This window comes from Calidris pugnax, unplaced genomic scaffold (assembly GCF_001431845.1).
Source record: "Calidris pugnax isolate Ruff unplaced genomic scaffold, ASM143184v1 scaffold11, whole genome shotgun sequence".
NCBI classification, from domain to species: domain Eukaryota; kingdom Metazoa; phylum Chordata; class Aves; order Charadriiformes; family Scolopacidae; genus Calidris; species Calidris pugnax.
This window is the reverse complement of record NW_015090803.1, coordinates 262705-285334: the sequence shown is the minus strand read 5'-3', so window position 1 is coordinate 285334 and position 22630 is coordinate 262705. Positions and strand designations below refer to the sequence as shown.

General features: G+C 40.6%; 1 protein-coding gene across 1 annotated transcript in view; it reads right to left on the bottom strand.

The window, feature by feature from the left end:
* Positions 1-22630, bottom strand: part of CPNE4 (copine IV) — a 235656-nt gene that overhangs the window by 113706 nt on the left and 99320 nt on the right. The window contains exon 3 of the mRNA XM_014937914.1: positions 4051-4230. Within this exon, the coding sequence (XP_014793400.1) occupies positions 4051-4230 (180 nt within the window). The remainder of the gene's footprint in view (positions 1-4050; positions 4231-22630) is intronic.

The following is a 22630-nucleotide window of genomic DNA, read 5'->3' as shown; positions in this document are numbered from 1 at the left end:
GAGAGGCTGTGAGATTTCCATCCTTTGGAGATATTAAAAATGGGACTGGACAAGCCCCTGAGGAATCGGCTTTAATCTGTTTTGAGGAGCAGATTGAACTAGAGACTCCAGAGGTCCTCTCTGACTTAAATTACTTCATGATTTGAACAGGAAGAGCACACATTCCCAAGTGTCTATGCTACCACCTTGAGTGACATTTCAAGTAAATCGCACTAAACTTTCTCTCCAATTTCAGCTTTCCATCAGGCTCAACTGAAACACACCCACTGTGCCATCACAGTTTAGTCTCCATGTCTAGCCTCACACAGGTTTCTCAACCAAATCTTCCTCAAAGTTATTTTATGTGGAATGAAATTATCCAGACTCAGGCCTAACACAAGAATTAACAGATTTTGTCAGAACAAGCTGGTTGCATGCTCAAATTCTGATAAGAAATGTCTTCCAGGAGAAATTCTGTGCACAGATACCTAAAATTCAGGTAAAAACTAGAAATGTTAACTTTGCTAGAATTCATCTGCTCTTTCCATAGCTATATTCCTAAACCAAGCCAGAGGTAAAACCCAAACAACTTCTTTCACAAACTTTCACAAACCTTTATCCATGTCTGGATAAAGGATGTTTCATGCTCTATTGTGTTTTAGAGGACAACACTGTTAAAAAAAAACAAAAGAAGTGTCCCATAATTTCACAAATATGCTTCAGATTTGGAATCATCTTTATGAGGTTACAAGCACAACATAGTATAGTTTCCTTGCTTAAGTAGTTACCATATGACTGCACAAATTCATCGTTAAAACCCAGTATTATTAGTTTTACACAGTTACTTAGAAATGAGCTGTAAAATGAAAAATAACAACAGATTTTAAAAAAGCATAGTTTTTAATTATGCACCTTAACATACCATTTAACAATGCCACTTTAAGTAATACAGCATGGACAGCTTAATTAGTTGGAGCATGGTACATTCTCTTGATGTAAAGTTCCTTAAGAAACTCTGTTTTATAAACTACATGTACCGTATTCTAACATGATGCTACTGAGAAAAATTTGATTGCACTTCCAACTTTAGTTGAATTAACTTTCAATTTTAGGGCTTTTTTGATCTGACTATCATTCTAATTGTACAGAATATATTTGTTAACATTCTGTAAATGGATACATTACCAGGACACTCTGAAGAAGCTGGGAGATTGGGATGTTAGAAGAGCCCTTTCTCAGTGGAAGAAACAGACTTTTGGTACATAAAAACACACCAAAAAATTCCCCCCAAGAAACCCTTGCACTAAACCTCTCCCTCAAACCCTTCATTTTGCTATTGTTTTAATTGAAAGGGCAACTTTTGAGCATGATGGACAAAACAACACACTTTAAGGAAATGTCTCTATCTAGTACATTGACATTTTCTTAATTACACTCAGCAGGTATCTATCCACAACCATTTGTCCTACTGTGTTTAAATACTGTTGCACATGAAATGCCTGTTAGTCTATCTACTCTTCACATCCAGGTATAACTGACTGCATGCCAAGATGCTGCTAACTACAGTAGTAGTTACAATAGTAACTACAGTAGTAGTTACTGTTACTAGCAGAGGCACAGAATTGGCTCGCCCTGTCAAGAGCAGTAGAAATAAATCTTGCTGAAAATCCAGGGGGATATCACTAGACAGTGTATGTTCAGGATATAACAGCCCACAAGTCATTGCCCCTGTCGCTCCCTTGGGACAAAGATTTATTACAGCATTTGGAAGGAGACTACTAATAATCGCGCCTTCCGAAGGAATGCATTTCTCCATCGTTCGCATCCAAGACCACAAATTTCCAATAAGCTTGTATCTATCGTGTAGGTTACATGTAGGATTTAGAGAGATCAGAAGAAAGAGAAAACTCACTTGTCTCTGTCAGCTTACTGTATTAACTATGCTATTGCCTTCCCCAGCATTTATTATTCCAACTAATTTTTTTTTAAGTAGGAGTATTACATGATTCAAGCAAAAATGCAGCTTTGTTACACATCTAAATGATCAACAAACAGGTACAGGTAGCAGTGAATCTCTTATAGATCAACTATTACCTAGAAGACAGCAATTAGCACATTTATGGGGGGATAGGGAGGGAATCAGTTTTTCAGACTATGCCTAAAAATCTACAGCCTTCCTAGATGCCTCGTATAAGACCTACTTGCAATGGGAAGTGAATTGATAGGCAGGCACAGCACACACTTTCACACAAATCCGTGCTTTATTCAGGCATTAAAATGATGGAGAGCAGCAAATTCATCTCAAGAAAAGCTATTATTATAATTAAGCTATTATTATAATTAAAAAAATACAGTAGTTACACTAAACAGCTAAGCATGAATGTAAGCTCCATATGTAGAGTCTGTGCTGTAGGATTTTCAGCACTGGACTCCTCATAGTGGCTTTGCTTGGATAACAATTCAGTCCTAACATTTTGGGGTTTAAAATCAGTTGAGGAATTATATGAAGTTAAAAAATTAGAAAGAACGGGACAACTGCCCACCCAAAAAAAAGTCTAAATACGAGATCAGAGGCCTCAAGGCCACATTACTGTGAACAGATTTCACCCTGTTAGTATTTTTTCTTGGTTACCATTAAAATTACACTGCAACCAACCCAGCTGTGTGCTATTTATAGAAACATTATAAAGACATTTATGCTACAGGCAGTGGCAATGACATTTTTTCCCTTTCATTTTCAAGGCAATTAAGCAAGAAGAACATTGTAATAACTTTTTTCTTTGTTTCTCATTCTCCTTAGTGTTATAGGATAGGTTATTTTCATTGATTAAGGCCACAAGAAGTCTGTCAAAAAGAACAGACTTTATTGTGCACTGTAGATATCCTAAATACCAATACCTTCCTGTTGAGCTTTAAGTCCATAAATACATGTATTTCATACCAATTCTCTCACTGAGAGGACTCTTTCAGCATGTTTGGTCTAATAGCCTTGGGGAGAAAAATGAAGGGATTCATGCATGGTGGGGCTGAGGGAGCAACAACAATAGGTGAGAAAATAGGAAATAAAAGCTTTACAGCATCTTCCATGCCGAGCTAACATGTTCAGGTTACAAACTTATGTGAAGCACTGCAAAGAATAACCCAAATGAAAGCACTGCCTGGTCTCATCACACAAGCTACCACAGAGTGGAGAGCAAATTTACACCCAGCTGAGTGAAACTGAGACCATCCTCAGCCTTGCCATTATGGACAGATCTGAGATCTGTGTTATGAGACTCTGCATAACAAAAAGTCTGCCAGTTAGAAATAAACTGACACCTGGGACACTTAAGCATGCTTCCAGTCAGCAATATAGGAATTTGTTGCAGATCTGGCTTTGACAACCTCTAGATATCGATCCTCTGGGTAGGACTCATCACTCTTAAATTTAGTCATCTAAAAAGTTAGGTATCTACTCTAAGCCAGCTGTCTAGACTCTCCTGATAACTGATGGGGAAAGACAGGTATCTCCTGAAGGCAATTTATCCTAATCTGTGATGGGTGTCTCAGGTGGAATGAATCAACTGCTGGAACTGTCTGTTTCTCTCTACTGAACCAAAGATGGGAATCAGAAGAGTAACTTAGTCTAGACACCTAACTTTTGGATGACTGAGAGCCAGGGAAATGAATCCAACCCAATCTCTCTATTTTCCACATCACCAGACACTATCCTGTGGGAGTAAAGTGCATTTGTAAACATTCCTTGGACTTGGAACTTGCTTTAACACCACGTAATGCCAGGAACTATAACTTTCTCCCAAATTGGTCTATTTCTCAACACTGCTGTAATGAGACTGGGCTTTTACTGTACAAGGCCAATCCCCGACAGTTTCCTATAACACTGGCTGACTTGAAGCTGTACTACAGCAGTAAATCAAATCAGCAGAAGTTCTTAATTACCCTGTTCAAAGCATCAATTAAGAATTTTGTCATGAATGACAAATCTCACCCATCAATCATTTAACAAAGCGTAGTATTTCACATACATAGAAACGACGAGAGACAAGGAGGAAAAATGACAGCGATACCTACTTGTCCAAGAGTGCACTCCATACCACCAAGAAAATCTGCTTCCTTCAGCCCGTTGTGATTGCTGCTGATGTCATGGACTTCAAACCGCAACCGCTGCACCTCTTCGAAATAGAAGTCCACCGTGAACAGCTTGGAGAAGACAGGATTTATACAGGTTCGAATCACTTCTGTCCTGTCAACCTGCCAAATGGAAGAGAGGTCATATGAGTGGTTTCTCTTTCTGCCAGTGATGGACTACAATGAAATCCTCAAATACAATTTGCTCATTATCAGGACTGCCAGCTGTGACTGCGGCCACAGACACTACCATTTGTATGGGCGGCAGCTGGCCACATGCACAAGATAAGGCCAACTCCCCTTGCTTTTCTCCCTTCTGGCAAGTCTTTGGCAAGTATTGGCACAGTCTGCAGCCTCCTTTGCAGGGTGAGCAATGATTGTCCCCTGTTGGGTATACTAGATCAGTCAGGTGGCAGTCAGGAGCTGTGCAGAGGCAAAATGACAGTCTTACAGAAGACTAATAACAGGGAAATTAACTAGAGAATAACTATAGAATTTACATCTCCAGCAGTACCCATCCATCACTACAAAACAGCAGCAGAACGATACAGTTTTATCAAACTAAATGGAAAAGCAAGCAAAAACCCCAGTAATTACTCATTTTGGACAACTTGCATGATTAAAGAGTGGAGAACTGGATCTACAGCAAACAACTTTTCTTAAAAATATATCAATTTTTCTACTTCGCTAAATTGCATTACAAGAATCTGATGGATTATACGCTGCTTGTTACAACCTCTGAACCTTACAACTGCTAGAGAAACACTCCAAATCTAAATTGATATTTCAAAAAAGTGCTCATAGAGCGTTCTCTTGTTCTCTTAAAACATAGTGCTTGGGTTTCCTGTTTTGAAGTGTGCCTTTGCTACTTTTCATGATGATGTATTATTGGTGACACCATAAGCAAAGAAGCAATTTCCTATTTTCCACTCTCTTTGCTCTGGCACAGAAAAAAAACCTAATAATTTTGTAAGATTAAAGGAACTGATCCTAAAATGAAGCAGGACTTGGGCACGTCAGTCACTAGACAGGAGGTGGCTGGTGTGCCATGGAACAGACAAATTAAATTGCTCAGAGGAAAAGTGATGAGATCCTTTGTCTGATTCCTGATCAGGAACATCTGTTGTGCAAAAAATGACAGCCACTTGCTTCACTTTTCAGAGTTTATAATGCATTAGCCTTGCTAGTAGTTATCGGCAAGGACACTAAGAGTCAAGCAAATCAAAAGCAGGGGAAAAAAAAATGATCAGTTTGTGGTAGCACAGATTTATTTTAGTGCTCATCAAAGGTGTCAGATTGACAGCTCTAACAGCTAAAATCCTTTCGTTAATCATCAAACAGATGCTACCAGTCATGGAACAGATGCAAACCAGTGCTACCATTGCTGTCTCCTCACACAGCTGTGTCAATGTGCTCTGACTATGCTGAGACCATCACAAAAAGGAAAGCAGCCTTACTTACAAATTCAATTCTTAACCTCTTTCTTAGACTAGCTAAAAATGATGGTTTTGATAACAGTAATGCAAAGCATAATAAGGAAAACATAACTGAGAAAGGATATCAGCTACCTTCATTCAGGTGCTTAGCCCATCAATTTTTTGATCTCCACTTGCAATCTATGTGACTTGAAACCACTATTACTGCTACAACGTGAAATACTTCCTGTGTCAGATTACCAGTCAGTTCAATGGGATGTCCCAGAGATCTCTTCTAAGTGGAAAGTGATTTGATCCACTTGCAAAAGAACTGTCATTTCGTGAAAGAGCGCATCAGCAGATCCAATAATCAAAACATTTAAACTATCAATTTAAAAATCTTTCTTCATAGCCGCAGCAATCTCCTAAACTCATTCCTTGTAAGTGTACAAACTGTTAATTTAATGGCGTCATTTTAATTGTTTCATTGGTACAGCAGATCTCCTTGGGCAGTAACTGAAGTTTCTCTGTTATTGTTTCTCCTCATCTTGACTTTGCCCCTGGAATGTGGGAAATGGTTCTCCACTATGAAATGCAGCAAGATTTACACGTGCTCAACATAGGTTAAATACATGACTGCTTAAGGAAGTGAAATGCCTAAAAATGGAGGCACAGGTCTGCACACAGGGACATTAAGAATTTTAGTCTCACATAGCAATAAGACATTGTTTGCTTTTTCCAGCCTGTGATTGACTGACATCCTTCCCTTGACAGACACAGTGCTGAAATGTAGCCATTTCACTGAATTTCCCCAGTCTTCTCACATTATTGAGATGATACATCAAGCCAGCATGTCAGAGCACGGGATTACGTGAGAAAAATCCATATCAAAAGAAGCACTGCCAGCAGCTCCCACAAGAGATATGAAATTCTTCATGCCCCTCTCAGCAGCGTGCAGTCCCATTAGTCTACCTTGTCTCAGGTCTGCTGTGTCAGCATATTTTAGTTATCCTATTCCTTGGCTAGAAAGTCCAGCAGGGTCTAAGCACTGACAACCAGCTGAAGTGACTCATGATGAAGAAGCAGTAGTGAATGGAACAGTTCAATAAATTCACTAACTCATGGAACGCTCTAGGTTAAAAGATGCTATATGAACATAAGGCAAAATCTCCATCTGACTTCTGCCACTTACCAGAGGCCATTCTTTCTTGAGTATTCCTGCTCTCATATTCAACTGTGAAGCTTTAATGCTCTCTTGAGAAATGCTGGATGAGCGTGAAACCTTAATGAAAACTGGTAAGACTACTATTGCTAGGTACAGTTTCATGGATAATTAAGGAAGTCATGATCTACAGTGCTACAGATACTTTAAAAAACCAAAACCAAAACCAAATAAGTTGATTCAGTTTTGACCACAACTTATCCCAATACCTGCAGGGCCTGTTTCATTTCAAGCAAAATCTGGTGACGTGTTCCATGCTAACTCAATACACAGGTCCATAGCAGTTTGACAAGATGTTGACCTCATGCCATATGCCCTTAATCCAGTTGTCACCCAAAATCAGTAACAGCACTTCCACTTGCATGGATAATGAAGGTTCAAATGCTTAAAGAAAATACAGTTGGGCTTTGCCCACTTCATCAACTGAACATTCAGAAAGTTAGGACTTCTCAGTTTGAGTGTTCTCCAAAGCACAACAAAGAACATCAGCAACTACATTAATCTCCATTATTTTTGCAGAAGAGAGCTTTTAAGTCCAACAACAGCATGTTATAAGCAGGTGGAACTTACGCTTTTGGTCTTGTTAGAGAAAACACCAAACTCTTGGGCAACCTAATCCTGAAGGCAGATTTCTCAACAGGACATGGACAGGGGTCATGCCCACAGCTTTAAGATTTGCTGATGCCTGACAAATGAGCCATCTGTTCTTGCTGGACTTTGCTAGAACAAGGAATTTCTCCAATTTATTAAAGCAAAATGAATTTTCAAAATAAGCAACTGACAGCTACATGCACCTTTGGACTGTGTCAACAGTTAAAATTGACCTTAAGAAGAGTGGTGCTTCAGTTGACACTGCAATCTGAACATCTGCTTCATGGTACAGCTTTACCTCCACTATCCCTTCAAGGACAATTTATACAGAGAAAAGGACTTGGATCTTCCCCTCCTGGGATGGACTCATGCTGCTTTCCCTCTTCATCTCTTTAGGACCTTGTCACTCCACAGAAGGTGGCACCCTGCTGAGCAGCCAGGATTACTTGGCAGGCCCATCTGGATGTAGCCACCCTGTGAGCTTCCCCTTGGGGAGCTATGAATGACACACAAACACCAAAGTAGGCCTCCACAGCATAAAGCGCCATCTTAACAGCAGGAATTAAAATATAGAAAAGGACCTCTTGCTTTGGGCCTTCTGAATCCTCCTGTCAAACCCAGAGGAAGCTGGAAGCTAGGTTTGAAAGTTGTTTTCTCTCTGCACTGTTCACGGTGGATAGACAGCTAGCAGAAATGTTTGCCTGCTTTCCTGTTGACCCACCATCACTGCTGAAGAACTGCAAAACTGCCTTTGCAGTCAGATAGCAGCAAATTAAAGGAGGCTCAAAAACCAGATGAACAAATACCAAAATTCAGACTTCTTACGTTGTTTGCATCTTTTGTCTTTGAGCTGCTGTAAAGATGATTCTGATTCTATTGCATGTACAAGGATGAACAAGGATTAGGTAGAAGCTCACTGTCACCTGGTATCTGAGGTTTTCAAGTAATCATAAACACAGATTTCTCAGCATACCCTAAGAAACCAGAGAAGCAGTGAATTATCCACAGGATCCAAATATCTGCACTTCATGGCCACACTTCAGCATTTCACATGGATCAGCTTCATGGAGAACTCACTGTCCCACACAGATAACTGGTACCTATCTGCTCTCCACTCTGTTTCTAGCAAACATAGAATCAAAGTATGGTTAACTAACATGTAACTAGCACAAAACCAACAAATTTTCATTGGCTGTTACTTGACATCTTTGATGCAAAGAGCAGCCAACAGTCAAAGGGCCATGGAGAATCCACTGTCTTCTCACCAAAAGGACATTTCTTTGGGGGAAATTTTAACCGTGCTCATGAAACAGCAAGTGAGTGCTATAGGCAGCAATGGTACATCTGCCTCATGAACTAAGCAAAATCTTTGGTCTAGAGAACTATGGTCTGGTGCTGCATTTCCTTAACTGTTTTCAAAAAAATAGTTGAAAAGCTGCAAACATGCAAATTCTATTAATTAGAGAGCGGGTGCCACTATTCAACCCAAAGCATGTTTTTCTGTGGCTGTTACATTTTTAGCAATTTCTTAGAACAACATATAAACCCACTGTTCCCCATGCATTTTAGGGGCCAACAAGGGTAAACCAACAGGCTGTATTTTTGGTAGAGTCATTATAAAATGCTGATTAAATCTAGAAAAATCACATTTGTCAGTTGAGATGACAAAATGTACAGAGGTGAAGGGGTAAGATTATTTTTAGGTCATCTGAATTTTAACAAGATTGAAAATTTCCATGATACGGTACCTTACATGAAAATTTGATACCAAGCAGAAAGCAATTTACACTTTGCTTGGCAGCTCCTGAGGAAGTTATTAATAATTATTTTTTTTTATTATTAACATTGCTTTCACACCATTATATCTCTATCCCATAAATGCAAAGTCATTGCAAAAGTCACCCTAATTTATAGCCCCAGTTTTCAGTTTAATTGATGTTTGAAAACAGTCAGAAGAAACCTATAGGTCCTTAGCTCTTTTTGAGTTATAAAGCTCACAGAAAAGCACAATCTTGCCAACATTGGGAAAAAACTTTTGGATGCAGGTTGGCTGGAAGAGAAGCATTTAACGTGAATGGTCTGGAAATCATCTGCAAGTAGTTTCTTTCATTTATGTGATATGAATATTAGATAGCTTGTAAACCTCCAAGTCACAACCATGAAGACCTGCTTTCAAGCACCAGAAAAACTAATACATATAAACAGCCCAGGCCTCAAGGGGCTCCAGTCTAAACAATTTTATTATTTCTTAGTTTAAAAGTTCTTCATTAAGAAGGCCCACTTCTCTGTTCAGGGCCACTGACTGTCCTCTGCTTGATTACTTTTACTTTCTCAGTTACTTTTCATTGCTCTGAAGCAGGAAACAGATAGATTATAACTTCTTTGAGAAGTTCTTAGATGAAGTTTGCCTTATATGCTCATAGCTTTTAAAAGAAGAGAGAAATATGATTGCTGATAACTGTTGGCATATACTTTATCTCATCCACTCAGAAAGAAAATATGATATAGTTACAATAGCCACCTCACAGACAGGCACTCAAGGACCTACACTGAGCCTTGGCAGACTCCCAGCCAGTATGGATTTCCAAGCCTTATATGAGAAACCCCAAGCTCTCGCTGTTAGAAAGCCTGCCAAAACTGCGGGTGCAATACAGGCTAACTACTAGTGGCAGGCACATCTTGGTAACATTATTCAGGAGCTGAACAGAGAGATGATTTCAGCTGCATGGGCAAGAGTGATGCTCAATCCCCCATATGAAGAAAGCAGGACCTAAACTGATTGGGAACCCTTGTACCAAGGGAATCCCCAGTTTTCTGGAACAAAAGAGATCTCTGGGGAAGCTGCAACAGCATCCTTTCACTTTAGGACCATGTACAGTTGTTGTCATTTACCTCCTTGATAAGTCTAGGCTTTCTAGATTGCACAAAGACACTGGAAAGTACAAAGGCATCCCTCCCACTCACTGTCATTTAGGAAAGCTCAGATAAGAGAGAAAAAAAGCAAGTGCTCAACTAATGCATTAATGCACAGTCACACCGTACCTGAATGCACTAGATACCTGCTTTTAGTTTGCTCTCCTCTGGAAAGAAATGCTTTAATTTCATTCAAATAGTTCTGGGAGTTAGAGGACACCATGTTTTCTCAGTCTAATGTTATGAAATCCAAATCTTTTGGGTTGGAGCGATAATTTTTAGTCACTGTATGGACTGCAATGAATGCAAACAGACTAAAATTGTAATTTGTTGGGAGAATTTCATGTAATCCCTTCGGATCTCTAATTGCTTTTCTGCTAATATTGCTGATGCTGGGAGACCTGTTCTGCTGTAACTCTGTGAAAGTTTTAGTCGGATGACATTGAAGCAATTTGGGTAGATTCTGATCCACTATTTCCTACTGACAATATTTTTAAAAAAACCCTCCCAAATAACAAAATAAAACCAGGTAAAATATTAAAAACACCATATACAAAATATTAAAATGTTAGTATTAATTAAGTTCTATTAATATATTAATGTATAATATTAAAATATTAAAATGCTTAAAATATTAAATCACACATAAAATATTTTTTACATTTTTTTACAAAGGACTAAAAGGCTAATTTGGTCTAGTGGTAAACGGCAAAGTATCTAGTTTATACACACATGGTAAAAAAACTACACAAAGCCGTAGCTGTATCACGCAGTTGTATCACAGGGGATGAGTCACACCTATTGTGCTCCTAGAAGTACAGAGATGGTCAGGCATTTTCCAGGGAAAGAATGCGTCACTGTAACACGAACTTAGGTTAAACAAGATGTCTAGAGGCTTTGTCAGCCACAGAGATTTGATGAAACTTTGGCATGAAAGGGTTTGAAAATAACCCAGATGCTCCTCCTGGACATCAGAGGTTCAGACCAAGATCTCTGCTCTGTCTGATTCAGACCAGAAACACTAACTTTTGTCCCTCACACCACCAGTGACCATCTTAGCCATGAGGCTACTGACTATTTCACATGGCTCCCCCTGTGTTCTGTTTTCCATAAATTATAAAATACTCACTGTCCCAGAGAAGCAGACTGCATGTCCCATTTCCCACCACGTGACTACAGCTCTCCTGACCATAAGAAATGGCCTTAAAATGACACATAGAGTCTTCAGGTTGCTTGACACATGAACGCAGTGCCATAGTGTTGGTGGTTGGGGGAACGCCGGCCGACCCCCAGCACCAGCACCAGTCCCACCACGTGGTGCATAAGGCCAGGAAGGGTCACCAGGACCCCGTCACAGCAGTGCCTCTGGGTCATGCTCTGCTCATGTAAAAGTGAGTCCCAAATGTGTGCACACACATCGCTTGCTAATCCTCCACCACACACATCGCTTGCGAATCCTCCACCCATCCCAGCTTCTTGAATTGTCACTGTCTCAGCTCAGCTGCTGGCGCTGGCTCATTAAGGGGAAGCACCAACAGGCAGAGGGGCTGGAGAACTCCTGAACCGAGACCAGCTCCCCAGGAAAACTCCTCTCCCAGAGAGGAGGAAACCCCAGACTGTGTCATCTGCAAAGGCTTTCACATCCTGCCCGGCCAGTGCAGGCTCAGGGGTGATACGAAAAATACAGATGGCAATTTTAATTTGCCTCCTGTGAATTATCATTCATAATATCAAAGAACTCCAGCCCTGAAATCTCAACTGAGGATAAGCATAAATGCTGCAGCTTTTCTGAGCCTAATTGCAGAACTTCTTCTGCACGTAAACACTTTAAAACATGAGGCTTTTTCCCCGCTATTGACCTTGGGTTACAAAGGACGATACTCCTTGTACCAGCCGCTGCACTGTGAATATTGAAGCCAGATTTGAAGAGCCAGTTGCAGAACATTTCAGTGAACCTGAAAAGCACAATTTCTCTTTAGAGCTCATCATTAACACACCGTAAATTAAGGTCTTTCCAATGAACAATGATTAAGTGGACTGAACACTGAGAGGACCACGATAACTTTAGCAAGATAGCAATAACTGGCTTGTGTAGAAGATATTTTACATTTTCTTACATTTAATATGGGAACACTTTCTGAATTTTTGTGTGTAATATCTTGAGTTCTGCTAGAGATCAGAAGGACAAGTCTGAAGAGAGACCATCGCTTCAGGTACACATAAAAGACTTGGGCAACTTTTTCACAAGCAACTGAACTTCCAGCACAAGGATTTCACCCCACCTGGAGCCTCCAGAGTAGGTTTCACTGGGTGCTCAGGGATCTCTTGTCTTTTGGCCCCTTGTTTTATCACTGCCCTAGGCAGTGCTCATGCCTTGGCAGAGAAGATTCAGCAAGTCCTTTCATCTGTATTCCTGCTTAAGCCATGAAGATGTCCTTATAATAAGCTACAAGCTATCAGTCAGAGGTGACCTAACACAATAAATACCATCTCGAGCATCCAAAAATTTAGACTTACATTTCCAAATAACTAGTTGCTTTAAAGCCTTGACTTTGATAACAATAATTATCATTTTACCTAACTTGAGGTACACACAGTACACTGGAGTGTAACATCAGTCTGTGAGACAGAGCCAGCCCTCCCCAATGGCAGCTACCACTTAGTGTAAGTGATATGCCAGACCTTTGATACTCTTCATCAGCTGAGAAGAGCATATGGCTCCATCTCCATACAGAAGGCTCTGCACTGATGACATGATGTGATCATAGTGTCATTGACAGATTTTCCAAAGGTGCCTAAGAAACCCTCCATTTTAATCTCCAAAATCTGTTTGCTCCCCTTCCAGAAGTATTTTGAGCAGATTTCTGTTCAATGTAAATCACCACTGTCCCTCTGATTTTACTGTCAGCTGCCACGTACAGCAAATTACACAGGTCAAGAGCTGCCTTTCTGCATTAACAACTGGCTGAAATGGATTAGCATGAGCTAAAGTTTTAAAAAAAAGATTGAGCCCCCCCACCCCCCCACACTCTCCTAGTGAGGAAGCCCAAACAACTCCTAGAGGCTACATGTGCACAAGGCCAGCAGCTGCATGAGATGACATTCTGGAGGCCACCCCTTCCATCGTGACCATGGCCATGGACTGAGTTGTGTTTTGGAGCAGGCAGCAATAAGAGGACTGCACTCTCGTCTCCTGCGGAGTCGTTAAACAGAGTCAAGCAATGATTATGCTACTCCCGCTAGAGGGTTCAGACAGTAAATGGAATTACGTCAAAGCCCTTTATCTTATTCTGGTAAGACCTTCAGAGCCTTAAAAATCATACAAAATTGGCAGCTCTAGAAACTTTGGTATTAAAGAGTGCTTCTTCTGAGGTAGTCAACACATCCTGACCCAGCCATTAAGTACCACAGAAGGACTTCATAGACATCGCTCGGTGGCAGGAGAAACACATGTGCTGTGCTCCCCGCATATTTAACAAGCACTCAGCAAGCATCAACACAAGTGGATAACGACCTGCATCAACTCATGGGATAAGGTGCCGTAACCCACTCAGATGTGATTACACTGGCATAGAACAAAAGAGAATTCATTTTTTCACTAAAAACTCTTGAATGATACGTCAAAGCTGAGCCCTGAAGCTGGATGCTAAATCCTCCTTTACTTTATATCCCAAATAGAGCCCAGATATTCAAAGACTATGACGACTGCCATTTATTATTCCCCAACCTTCATTTGATGTTGAGAGCTTCAGTTTGATCTTCTTAATTTGCATGTCCCTGAGGACACAGGCTTTTTGTAGAGAACAAGACTGATCCTTCAACATGGCAACAAAAATATTCACATATTATACCATTTAGCTCCTCTCTTAACTATCCCCAAAATGCTAGTGAGCAGTGCGGTGCCTGGCAGCAGTCTGGAAGTGAGAGCACTAAGCAGCCATTTGAAAGCTCTTCAGCCATATATTCTCCCTACAGTTTCCCCCCACAGATTGGAAAAGTAAGCCTTGGGAATAAGTTCTTTACTTTACAAGGGAAATCTGCTTTGAATATTCTCTTCATTCACAATGTAATGCACAACCTTGTCTACATGACAGCAACAAAACAATGCTACAACATTACTGGGTTTTGGAATATGATTTAAAATGTGCCAAGTGCCAGAAGATTGCTTTTTTCATATGCCATTGCTTGGTGTGCTGGTTTTGGCTGGAGTGGAGTTAATTTTCTTCACAGTTGCTAGTACAGGGCTGTGTTCTGTGCCAGAAGATTGCTTTTTTCATATGCCATTGCTTGGTGTGCTGGTTTTGGCTGGAGTGGAGTTAATTTTCTTCACAGTTGCTAGTACAGGGCTGTGTTCTGGGTTTGTGCTGGAAACAGAGTTGATTATATAGGGATGTTTTAGTTGCTGCTGGGCAGTGCTTATGCAGAGTCAAGACCTTTTCTGCTCTTCACACCACCCCACCAGCGAGCAGGCTGAGGTGAACAAGAAGTTGGGAGGAGACACAGCCTGGACAGCTGACCTCAACTGACCAAAGGGATATTCCATGCTATATGATGTCGTGCTCAGCTGGGGGAAGGAGGAGGAAATGGGGAGACATTCGGAGTTATGGCATTTGTCTTACCAAACAACTGTTTCACATGATGGAGCCCTGCTTTCCTGAAGACAGATGAACACTTGCCTGCAGATGGGAAGTATTGAATTAATTCCTTCTTTTGCTTTGCTTGTGTGCACATCTTTTTCATTGCCTTTTTAACTGTCTTTATCTCATCCTATGAGTTTTCTCACTCTTCTCTTGCGATTGTCTCCTCCATCTCACCAAGGGTGGACTGAACATGCAGCTGTGTGACACTTAGTTGCTGGTAAGGGTTAAGCCACAACACTTCAGAATTCTCAGTTCATCACCAGAATACTGTACTCACACAATTAGATTATGCTATAGCATTGGGCTACAAAGAAATGAACTTACTCTAATCAGGATGCAAATTATTTACTTCCTAATTCCATCTTTCATTATTCCAGAACTGACTTTCAGAATTAATTTTTCAGCCACTTTCAGGTAATCTCACATCCTAGGCTTCCACAGCAATTACAGACATGTTTCTTCTTTGCCTGCTGCCCTGGAGGGCAAGAGACTTAGAAGCTGGAAAAACATATTGTAGTGCCAGCCCATTCAAACAAAAATGTAGATGCTTGCTGGTGTTGAGCAGCAATTAAGGCTGAAAAGAGGCCTTTGGATGAGTGCTTGGCATCACAGAATTGATAAGGAGAGAAATGTGGCCTCATACCATTTCTCAGAATGGAGAAAAATTAAGTGATGGGATGATCCTTTGCTCACCAAGTATCAGTGGGACTACATTATACTAAGTAGGAAATCCACACTGCTTCAGTAATTTGCTCTTTAATTAACTGACTCTAAGTAGTGATTTGATAATTTATTTATACCGAGAAAGATCTCCTGCTTCATACACTCAGGTAAGTTAAGCATAACTAATATGGATTCTCATATGGGTTAATGAATTATGTCAATTGATACAGGCCTAGTCAAGTTGCTAGTTTAAGAAATTCATTTGCTAATGAAGTGCACATAATTAAAGATTTATTAATTTACTTTTAATGTTGTAATTCAACTGCTAAATCAATTATATCATCAAGGCATTAGCAGCAGGAAGGCAATGCACTGTTAAGCAAGACAGATACACACTACTTTACCAGGCTTTCCTGAATTCCTATACCAGAAGCAACAATTTACAAGGCTCATTACAACCAGCTGGAGTCTTCCTAAACAACTAGGGAATTTGAACTATGTGTTCAAACAACTGCCTAGAAAAACAGCTGATTTCTTGTGACTCATGTCCATTTTAAGCAACTCTCATTCTTTCTTTTCTTTGCCACATGCATCTTGCTAAGCTTGTCAATGGGCTTGCCATTTGCTGAAACCATAGCAGCCTAATAGCTTGATCCACTACACAGTAACAGCAGCGGAAGCCTTTCTGGGAACTGCTACAAATACCAGGAAAAGTGAATATAACATTATTTGTCTTTCAGCACAATTACACCCACAAGAACACATTCTGGCATTGAATAGCGCACAACTAACTGATTAGAAGTAGAGAGCAAGTTTAGCTGACCTGTATTATAGTTTTGGGGACGGCATCCTATCAGACTCCTGACTCAGGGGCTGTTTGGTTTGCACGACTATTGAAGGATCTCAGTGAGTTATGTCTTCTGTATTTATTTGAGAAAAATTCCAAAATGATTTCTGGAAAACAAAAGCCTTGTAATCAAGCCTGCTGCACATCCATGCTACCCAAAGATATATAAGCTTAATCTGACAGGACCACAATCTTCCCTTTCCTGAGAATGACTGCAGCCAGGAATATGCTACATACAGGGATCTTTTTTTACTTAATCTGACTTGCCCACACAACCACTTTGTGCAATAAGCAGCCCAAAGCTGCTTCCTGTAATGGCTGCAGGCTCTCCTGGAAAGTGTTATGACTTTCAGTTGCTTGTAAACAATATGCCTGATATGTCCACATACATCAGACACATACAGCAAACATGCACATCAGTCCCGCTTACATTCGCTGTGATTTATAAAACTGGTTGGTATATGCATAGCTGTGAAGCAGATTCATGTGCAGAGCGCACCAAATCCACCTCTGGTATGCCTCTTGGCAACAGCAGGGATGCTAAGTGCTGACTTTTTCAACTAATGAGCACAAGATTTGATCATAAAAGACAAGTGTTAGTTTTGTGGGTACTTGTATTAACCGAAAGTAGTCCATGTATCTTCTCCTATTTCCTACTATCATGTTCTACATATTGTAATTACAGGCTTGTTGCTGTAAGTTATACATGCTCCATTATGATTCACAGAATCACAGAATGGATAGAGTTGGAAAGGATCATAAAGATCATGGAGTTGGGACACCTTCCACTAGAGCAGGTGGCTCAAAGCCCCATCCAGCCTGGCCTTGAACACCTCCAGGGATGGGGCAGCCACAGCTTCTCTGGGCAACCTGTTCCAATGTCTCACCACCCTCACAGGAAAGAATTTCCTTCTAGTATCTAATCTAAATCTCAGAAGTTCCAGCACCTTGCTATTTGAGGCCATAGAGACAGAAAAATTTGGAAGTTCCCTTGTGCACAGGAGAGCTCTGAGCTCAGAAAGAAGGTTTTCCTCATCTGGGATATAGACTCTTCAGCAGCTGATTTGCTCATTTATCAGGTGCTTTACCAGAAGCAAAACAGTACACAGAATTATGTTATCGCTTAGTAAAATAAGTCTGAATTCCTTCAAAAATTCATCTGCTGTAAAGAAAAAAAATATGGCAGTTACCCCTGGCTTTGCAAGAGCACCCTAATTATATCAATTAATTAAATACATCATTCCATGTCAGAAGGTGTTTTCATTATTCTTGGTTCAATAGATTCTAATGTTATTCAGCAATGTTTTTACAGTGGTCCCTCAATTTTTGACTTTTTTTCCAAACTTCACTTCTGTGTCGTTACAATTAACCAATTTCCCATCTCTGCACATTCTCTCTCTTTATTTCCCAACTAATCTCATTGTCCTTCAGATCTGTTAGTCAGAGCTATTATTACTTCCCACTTCATAGCACAGACTTCAGATGTGCAATACAGAGGCAAATCAGGCCCTAGACCAGCAATGAGCTAATTAAATCTTTACTTAGTAACTCAATCTGAAAAGGTGGTAATAATTCCACGGCTCGAACAAAATTCACCTCAAGGTTTTCCTGTTAGATTGAGGCAGAAAACTTAAGAAAACGTAAGTCTAATAATAGCACGAAGAGCCTAAAACAAGGTATATTCAATCAGAGTGAAATTATACCTGCCAAATTCTGTCTTCATCTCCTTACAGCACACCAGAAGGGGAAGGGAGTTCAGGTTATGAAGGGTGCATAAGAAGTCACTGACTACTTTAAAGAAGAACCATTTCATCATGTAGACTCTGTATATTCCACTGTGAGATATTTCAGCCCTGGAATTTAGGGGTTTTAACTTACAACCAAACAGCCACCAGACAGAGCACAATGTCCTGTGGAAGGTACTGCAGGACAGTGCTCAGTACGGCTCTATAAGAAACCTAGGCCAAAAAAATCACAGAATAGCTAAATCCAAGCAACCTTCAGGTAAACCCTACAGAGCCCATGGTAAGCCCCATGAAAGCATAGGCACTAATGGCCACAATCAATAAGCAGCGTCAACAGCGTTTGGTCTTCTTGGTAGACGTTAAAATTTAGCTGTGACTGAAGCTGCGAAGAAGCAGGTTGTAGCAAGGCAGATTTTGATGGAGACTTGCCCAGGCTTAGTTCAGGGCTGCCCTTCTGAGGCTCACATTAAGGCTGGCTTTAGGCACAGGCAGACACACAGCCACGAGAAAACACAAAGCTTCAAAATGAAAACACTGCCCAGGCTGCTCTCCCTGAGAGAGTAGAGGCAAAACATTCAGTACACCCGAGCAGTTCAGCACACTGAGAACATGGAGCAAGATCCTTGTTTTCCCCCAGTTTGCATGCACAGTCCAGCAGGGGTTATAACCTGATCAGTCATGCCCAAGGCTGTTCATAACCCTCAAACTTCCCTGCCCCTGGCTCCAATACTACCTGCACCAGGGGACCACTGCAATGCAACTTGCTTAATTAGTCACTAAGTAATTCACAGGCCACTTTGTCTTTATGCATGGGGTCCAAAAAAGTTATTTTGCTGACACTGCTGAAAAGCTATGAGCTGCCCTTGGGATAAAACACATCACTTGGAGACATTTTGGCTAAAATGTCCTGCATTTTATCCACTTTTTAAAAATAAAAGAAAAACGAATGCAACTAAATATGACCAGATATTTTCTTATCTCAAGAGGCTGCCATGCTGGACTGACATGGAAGAATCACATTTGGCAGCAAGGCTCTCCTGGCTTCACTTTTCAGCAACTGTAAACCTGCTATAAACCAAAGAAAGCTTTGAGTAGATTTCAGCTCCACCTCTGTGTATCTGAGGTCTTTGATACCGGTAATTTTGAAGTCAGCAAAACTCAAATATGCATTTTCATGTCTTGCTAAACAATGGGAATAGAAAACAATGGAAACCAGTAGCACTGCTATTATGTATCTGCAGTGTGAAATGCATTGATTTTTTTTTTTGCATAAAATAGAAAATGTTTTCTAAACTGGTCTTTCAGGATAGTAATATGCTAATATATTTCACACAAGCTGTTTTGCAGTTAATATGTTCAGAAAGCTTATCCAATGCTTCCATCCAAAAAATTTAATTTAAATACCTGTTCTCTGCATATCTCCCCTAAAATTCCCTCTGACGAGACTTCTTTTCAACACTCACTCTGTGCATCATGGCATTTTCTATTTACAAACTGATACGAAAATGAGAAATATAAATAATGCTTGATGGAAGTTTCTCTTTAGACCTGGAATACTCTAGAAAATCATTCCTGTTGTGAAGGTCTGGGCAGAAGAGAAAACATGTTCTTGCATTCTGTTCCAACTTGAGAGACTTACAGCAATGCACTTCTCATTCTTTTCCTGTACCGATGATCCCACCCCAAAACACAGCATGGTTGAGAGGGGACACTCTCTCAGTAGTAGGTTGAGCTCAGAGCCTTGTTTTGACCACACTCTGGCCTTACTAGGAATAAATTTAAACAAGAAAGAGATGGGTTCGGGCGCGCTCCACATATCCTCATTGAAGTGTAATTTTATGAAACCTGCTGACACCCACCCAGCCGACCCTGGTGTTAGGTACTCTCGGGTATGGTGTGGCAAATCCTTTAGCACCTTCCAATTGACAAAGTCAAAAGAAAACTCTCCCTGTAGCAACCGAGCACAGGAGAGGTTCTGGCTGAACCACACAGTGGCAACCAGGAGCAGTGGGTCAGGGCACATCTAGCTTAACTGTAGGAGTATTGCCTGTGCATAGGTATCACTGATAGAGCCCTTAGGCCACTTGATCACTGTCACTGACAGGGCACTGGCGAGTTGCTCTACAAGTGTAAGAAGTCCTGTAATCCATGCCCTATATTGGTCTGTTATGTGCTTGGAGCTCCAGCTGCCAGCCCCGAAACACAAACATACTGCACTAAAGGACTCGCCTCATTGTGTGTCTCACTTCAGCACAGGACACTGAGCGGACTCTCCTTGCATAATGAGACACAATCCCAGGACCTGGTTGCTGCCAGGCTGAAGCAGGGGCATTAGTGGTCTAGCAGAGTGACATACTGTGAAATGGGGAGAAAACAGGCTAATCGCTAGGTGGCTAGAGGGGAATAGAGACTAGGGGAAAGCAACAGCAGTAGGATGAAGCTCCCATAATACAAGGAGGAGTGAAACATTGTTCATCCTGCTATTTTATTGCCATTTCCACAAAATAAAAAGACAGCGATATGAAAGAATGATCACCACAGACACACTGCTCTCTGCAGCTTCAAATGGACAGAACCAGCTGAAGTAGATACCAATCATGACAAAACATGTCAATCTTGAGATACACTGGAGACACAGTGGTCTTCAAACAATCTGCATTTCCAGAAAGGCCAATTTGTTTTAAATTAAGAGCTACACCTTCTAACATATTCCTCCTTTTTCAATAGGACAACACTTCTATTTAATCAGAATAAAGCAGCTGAAGGTGAACGCCTTTCTTTATCTAGACATCTTGAAAACAGGAAGAAAGTAGTACAATCAATTAATTATTCATTGAAATTAAAGTCCTATGGTCTTTATCTCTCTTTCCTTTGTCTACTTCAATTTTCTACCTTTGCTTTTATTTTATCAACAGTAAAGGATAGCTTCATATTTCTACCAGCTAGCAGATTTTATTTCATCTCTAACATCACTTCCTCCACTTGCACAAAGCAAATCTCTTAGGACTAAACGTATTCAACAGTGGCCTTTCATTTCAGGCATCTTTGTTTCGGGGGTCTATCCACTGGGATATGTGCAGTCTGACTTTTAAAGCTGCTGTGCTCCCAGAGCTCCAACCGATTCCAGTGAGGTCTGTAAGCGCTTTTGAAGGTCACATCTAAACCAGTGAGTAGTGGGGACAGCCACAACCCAGCTCGCAGGTTTCCCACATGAGAATTCAGCTCCTCCGAGGTGTAGGGGAGCAGAGAGGAGAGAAAAGCAGAGGATTGCATGGAAGTTATCCTGGGAGCTACACAAAGTTTTGCTGAGATGCTGCTGAGAGTGATGGGAGGAAGGTAGGCAGGCCAGGCAGTTGGTAAATGCACTGAGAACTTCATTGCAACAACTATTTTTTTCCATCCTTTCCAGTGTTGTCAATTGTCTCGATTTTGCTACAAGATTCTTGCATTTTTGCACCTTTCGTAAAGATCCCAAATGACAAAGTGCCTGTTTTCTTAAAGATCATTTCTTCGTGTTTTTGGGGGAAAGTCCTGAGATATCAAGAAAATTATCTAAGTCACTTGAAAACTGGATGACAGCGAACAAATAAAATGGTGGTAACATTGATTTTTCTTAATCTCTTTCTTTTTTAATGATCTCACAAGCTGGGAGAATTGATGTGATGCCCTGAAATGTGTGAAGTTGGCCTTGTCAGCCTTTATAATCCCTGCTGTAGTGACATGATTGCTTGGGTCACATGTAGGGAATGAGTCCAGGATTTCGCTTTTTTTTTTGGTATCCTGGGTTTGAATCTCTGACATAAAATGCCAAAGCATAGCATCGCACTTGTTCCTGTGAGCTGCAATGTCTAGGATGAGCATGAAACCATTAGTGAAAATTAAAATACAGAGCTAGCAGTCATTACAGCTACAGAGTCCTGCTAATAAATGTTTATGAATCAGGGCCTCTCCATTATAATTCAAATGGATTTAATGCTAGCTACCAACAAATTTGCTGGAAGTTGCATGCAACCATCATGATGCCATTAGTGATTTAATTCATAGCAGTTTGACAGTTAATGAGTCTTCTGGAATGTAAATCACTTATCTCAATTTCAGAATCAGTTTTGGTGCAGGGAGGGACAATCTTCTGCTAATCCAGCTCAGCATTAGAAAAAACTGGGTTTTTTTCCCATTTACTATGCACAGATATTGCAGAGAAACCTAAGTTTTAATCTAATATGTAAAAACATGGCTGTACAGGCTGCTGCCACGAAACGTTTAAGGGACAGATGTACCAAAACACAGAGGACAGCTCAGAAGAGAACGTTTCAGCCATGATCCCATTAGGGATAATGAGCTGTTATCCTCATGAAGCAAATTGATTTGATGAATCAGACATAGAGGACACACAATTTTGCAGAATCAATATAGGTATATGCACTGTTTATGAAAAAAAAATCAAAACCAACCCACTTTGAATCAAAAACCCTAAAACAAGACATATG